A 5,327-nucleotide genomic window follows, 5' to 3' on the forward strand; every position below is an offset into this window, starting at 1 on the left:
CTTCAAAATAAGCCAATTCTAGCGGACGGAAGAGGTGATTCTCAAATATTAGTCGACGTCCACGTAAACTGACCAGATAACATGAGCTATAAGAAAACATATCATGACCAACCCTCGCTAAAAAACACAGTAAGCTGGCCCACAAAGCAAAATTGAAATGAAGAATCACCTACTCCAATAAAGACCCAACCACTTGAGGGAAAAGTGGGAATGGCATAAAAAATGTTTGGAGTACATGATACCTTAAAGTGTCTTATCCCTGAAAAAGTTTGTTCCTCATCTGATACCATGTTGAAGGAACTTCATTCCCCACATTTAATCCCATCAAGGCATCAAGAAAGACTGAGAAAGAATCCAAATGAAATCCCCTTTTCCACCACCACTACCCCCAAATCCAAAATCCTCCCTCCCACCCACTATCCCCACTATGGGGATCCCACCTATTCCATCTTTCCACATGCTTTAAAGAAACAAGGATGGAGAAACAAACACATGGAAAAGGAGAAAAGTAAAGTAAATGAGAAGACAGCCAAAAATTGACAAGAGATATGGACAATTGAACAATTTTACAATACCAGTAAACTTTTAGTTCAATGTTTACATCATCAAAGAACCTAATGCCCCCACAACCCAAGTCACTTTCTGCCCCAACTATAATTCATTCACAAGTGGAACACATCAGCAACCCAATTTCTTCCCTCCTCCGTAGGTTATGAGAGACATAGTCAAAAGGACCAGTGGAGAGAACAAAAAGACAAGTAAGATAAAAACCCCTTGAATGCTATTCAACCCTCAATAAGAAATTCATCTGAGATGACAATAGTAGGTTAATATCAAGCTAAAAATATGCAGAAGGCGCCCAGGATTCCAAGTTCCAATGAAACATTTTTAAGTTATTTTATGAATCAAGAAACTACATGGAAAAAAATTGCAGATGTAAATTTCAAAATCAGGGGAAGGAAAAAGTACCTAAACTGAGCCAGATGTTTGCAATCGACCCAGATAAGCTTTCTTATCCTTTCCTGATTGCTGAAACAATAACAATAATAAATAGTTAAGATGAATTTTCCATTCCTCTTAATCCTAAGGTAAGCTTCTTAACCTTCACAACGTCACCGACTGGTTATGTAGCCAAACTCTGCTGATCTTCCCCAGTAACATCATTACACCGTTACTAAGCAACAATTTGATCAAGCTGCATCTGCTCTAGCCATGCTCCCAAAACTGCATGATCAAGATTTTCATTAGGGTTCAGTTCAGAACCCTCAGCCGATGATGGGGCAACCGATGAGACCGGTACACTCAGAGTTTCTTTGTTGTCAGGTGGTGATTCTTTCACCAATGACTGAACCCATGACAGGTCAGGCTCCTCCCCATTATGCCCGCTAGAAAATGATCTACGTACTCGAGCCAGTTCATCTCCATTAACAGACCAATCCAACTTCCCATTCGGGGAATCCCAATTGGACAAAGAACTCACAGGAGATCCAACAATCCCTCCACCATTTGATCCAAGATCCGAACCAAGATTACGAGGAAGACAGGTTCCAAGAGTAGATAGCCGAGGGCTAAAAGGGGATTGCGGCTCAATGCCTCTAGGTGACATCCTCCCAGATGATGATGAAACATGGTATGGTGAATGACCAAAGGGTTGATGATCCACATTGTTTGCAGAGTATGCATTCACGCTCATAGGAGATAAAACGTTCTGTTGTTGCTGAAAAGGATTCAGAACCATAGATTTATGTGATGGAGAGAACACAGTTGAACCAGCAGCAACCTGATCAGAATATCGAGGAGATGAGACCTCCGAGGAAAAAAGCTCATCAAGGTTTGAAGGACTAAGGTTTTTTGCGCGAATGGGTAGTAGCTTGGTGGAGGAAGTATTGAAGTATGACATATCATTAAAGAGCTGCTGCTGTTGCTGAGCTTCAAAATCTAGCAGCATATTGAGCTCCTCCGATGGAATGTCCCTAGCGTTAAAGGATGATCTCAGACGGCTTGATTGGAAATTGCTTCCTGGAAGATGCAAAGTAGGAATATTTGGCTGAGGCCAAGCAACAGATGGGTGCATCATAGAATTCCCAGAAGGGGATACAGCTGAGGGAGAACCAGGCAAAAGGCTCAATGCCACAGCCATATCCATGACAGAAGCAGCAGAAGCGGATGATCGAGGGGATGGAATGGCAGATCCAGTGGACATATATAAAGGGCGGAGTTCCTCAGATGTGTGCGCAAAGAAACAGACACGGCGTGAGCAACCTGTGCCGTCTTTGCACAGGCGGGTCCTATACTGCGCTGGGTGTAACCAGCACTCAAAAACCCCATGAGCATATTCGCACAGGTCGCCACGCCTGCATTGACCCTTGCGAAAATCTGGACAAGGCACACAACTGTAGTGAAACTTCCGTGGGTCCCTTCTTCGGGCATTTTCGCCAGGATGAACAAAAGGGCATTCAGTCCAATCGTGAGAGTAGGCTCGCGAACAAGGACGGATTTTGAATGAGAACATCCTGAATTCGTCAGTGGAATACACACTATTCTTGATGTCAGGAAGAGAAGGGTCAATTGGGTATTCTTTCTTCTCCGGAGCAACAGAAGATGCATGAATATCACTAACCCTAGAATGGTTTTGTTCTAGGGTTATAGATGATGTTGAGTCCACAGCAAAGGACAAGGGACCATTCTCCGGGGATGATGAAAGGGGTGGTGAATTAGATTTTTCGCCAGCAAAGGAGATCTTTGTGTCCTCTAGATGATCATAATCATCACTTCTGAGGAGCAATTGAAGGGCATGCTTTAGTTCTGGAAGTTCTGGAGGAGAAACAATAACATCAATAGGGCGATGACCAGTGGCATCAGTGGAATTGCGATCTGCACCAGCAAGTAATAACAACTTTACAACATCAACTGCATTTACAGACCCACTGGATGCAGCACAGTGAAGGGCAGTGCTCTCATCCGGGCCGCAGGAAACATTTACATCCGCCTCGGAAAAAGAGAGTATTAGTTTCACAACATCAACGCTACCGTATGTGGAAGCAACCATTAATGGAGTTCGATGCTCTAGTAACATCTGTCTTGATGATCTCTGACGACCGTACCAGAGTCCCATGTCATTGATTTCTGAAGCAATGCGAAAAATTGATTGCTTGAATCCTTCAATGTCATTGTCTGCAGCAAGTTCAAGCAGACTTGAGAACGATGTTTCTGCCTTTGGTGCTTTGGTTAGGTTACTCATATCTGTTGTTAAGTTTGCACACTTGGGGGAAGAAGTAGGTACCGGAGTCTCAGGATTTAACGTCTCCGGACCACTACACATGCTTCAGTTAACTGGAAATCAATCTGAACCAAAAATAAACAAACCCATTGTCAGAAATTGTTAACAAAAAAAGATGTCACCTACAGAAAATCCATATAATCAACCACAATATATCCAATCTCAAACCCGAATATTCTAATCTAGCAGAATCATTATCTCTGGGAGGAATAAAGATACAAATAATGATTCTCCAGCATCAATTCTCCAATCAGATAGTAATAAAATAGAGAATACTTATGCTAATCATACACGCTAACAAAAATATAAAAAGAGATAACAAAAGCATCTCAAGCAATGATTCCTAACAAATCAATACATAAAGACACAGATACACAGCATGTATTCATAAACCCATCACCTGCATCGCTGTTGATAAAAATACGAATATTAATTTGTGTTTGACATGTAATTCAATGATAATCTTATGTTAGATTTGAAAAATAATAATAGAACTCAATCTAAGGTTATAACCCATTTGACAAAGAACAGAGCAAAATAAAAGAAAAAAACATTATTTAAACTATCAAAAACAACAGTTACCAATAATAGAGGGAATGAGAAGAAGCTCGCAAACAAGTTGTAGGAAACTCTTCCAAAAGGCAAAAAGGAACCAAAAGATTAGGAAGACGAGCGGCGGCAATACCCATTTAGTAACGCATCTCAAGGGGTATTTAAATCAACATAAAACAAAAACTAGAAAACAAGCGAAAATGGTAAGGAAAAAAAAATCACCACACGGACTCCCCATAAAAACCACCATTTCCCATATTCGGATAAAAAAAATAGCACGCAGGAATTCACGTATACCATACTGGACTAGTACCCAGATAAGGAAAATTTGTAATTTAAAATTCAAAAATGGAAAAGTAAGCACGGAAAAAAAAAGTACTAGAAGTTAGAATAGAATAGAAAAGCAAGCCTCCCCAATGTCATTGGACATGTTCTGAGCAAAACAACTTTGATTGAGTTCAAAATCTCATTTCGGACACAGCATAGGACAAAAATATCTTGTCTGAAAAGAACAAAAAGAACATCAACAGCTTTGATCGAGTCATCGGACTGCACAGCTTAACGTGAAAATCGATGAGAAATAAACTACTCCAGGCACAACACTCACGGACTAATAAGACACCTACTGCGGGCGTGCTAAGGCTGAAGCGCGAACATGAACGCGTCTTTTAAGAATATCTCGTATTACTAAAATTTATGAGAACGAATATTAAGAGCACGAGCGCACGGCCACAGTGGAGACGACAATTCAACTCAAAAGATCAGATAACATCAAGCATTCAACAAAATTCGTATAACTGCGCTCGCACATAAAACGTACTTACTGATTTCCAGAGCCTGAAATGGCGAAGAGAAAATCAAGCAAGACCAATCAAAATCCAAAGAGCATGTCCTGAGCTCCTGTATCCATGTATCTTATTCAACGATTAGCGAAGCACGAACAGAGAGCTGGAAGCGCGGCCTCGGAACGGCGGCAGAAACCAGTCCACCGCGACTGCGACGGCGACGACTCCATCGACGGGGGAGCACTCCAAGTGCATGCGCTAAAGAGAGAGAGAGAGAGAGAGAGAGAAGAAGTTCTGTTCGAAATTCAGATGAAATGAAATGGAAAAACAGTGGTTTAATTTGAGTGGGATTTGTTGTATTTTTAACACGCACTACAGGAGGGAGAGAGAGAGAGAGAGAGAGAGAGAGAGAGAGAGAGAGATGGTATGGGAATTCACCCGGAATTCACTCGACATGTTAAAAAGCCTTTTGGAGGGGGCGACCGGGAACCGGCTGAGGCATTGAAAGCAAATGCAGCTGCTTGTTTTTTTTTTTTTTACAAAAAGTAAAAAGTTGTATTGACGTAAGTTGCACTAAAAATACGGAATTCATTACAAATATCTTAGACAAAGCTGAGTTAAGCATCTAAAGATACAAAACGAGATAAGAACATGGTTGTTGATGTCTTTCATTCTAACCTAGGCATCACTTGACGCACATTCTGCTGAAA

The 5,327-nt window shown here is 41.2% G+C and overlaps 1 protein-coding gene across 2 annotated transcripts; it reads right to left on the bottom strand.

The window, feature by feature from the left end:
• Window positions 1-549: 549 nt before the first annotated feature.
• Window positions 550-5,048, bottom strand: LOC131323865 (zinc finger CCCH domain-containing protein 30-like). Of its 2 annotated transcripts, none has more exons than XM_058355708.1 (2): window positions 4,657-5,048; window positions 550-3,345 (listed from the first exon to the last, which is right to left on the bottom strand). In XM_058355708.1, exon 2 carries the CDS (start codon window positions 3,320-3,322, stop codon window positions 1,175-1,177), a length of 2,148 nt encoding a protein of 715 aa, XP_058211691.1. In that variant the 5' UTR covers window positions 3,323-3,345; window positions 4,657-5,048; the 3' UTR covers window positions 550-1,174. The 2 variants fall into 2 exon arrangements, with proteins under 2 accessions (XP_058211691.1, XP_058211697.1); XM_058355714.1 differs by having other exon boundaries at window positions 4,653-5,045.
• Window positions 5,049-5,327: the final 279 nt, after the last annotated feature.

The sequence above is a fragment of the Rhododendron vialii genome, chromosome 1a (genome assembly GCF_030253575.1).
Source record: "Rhododendron vialii isolate Sample 1 chromosome 1a, ASM3025357v1".
NCBI classification, from domain to species: domain Eukaryota; kingdom Viridiplantae; phylum Streptophyta; class Magnoliopsida; order Ericales; family Ericaceae; genus Rhododendron; species Rhododendron vialii.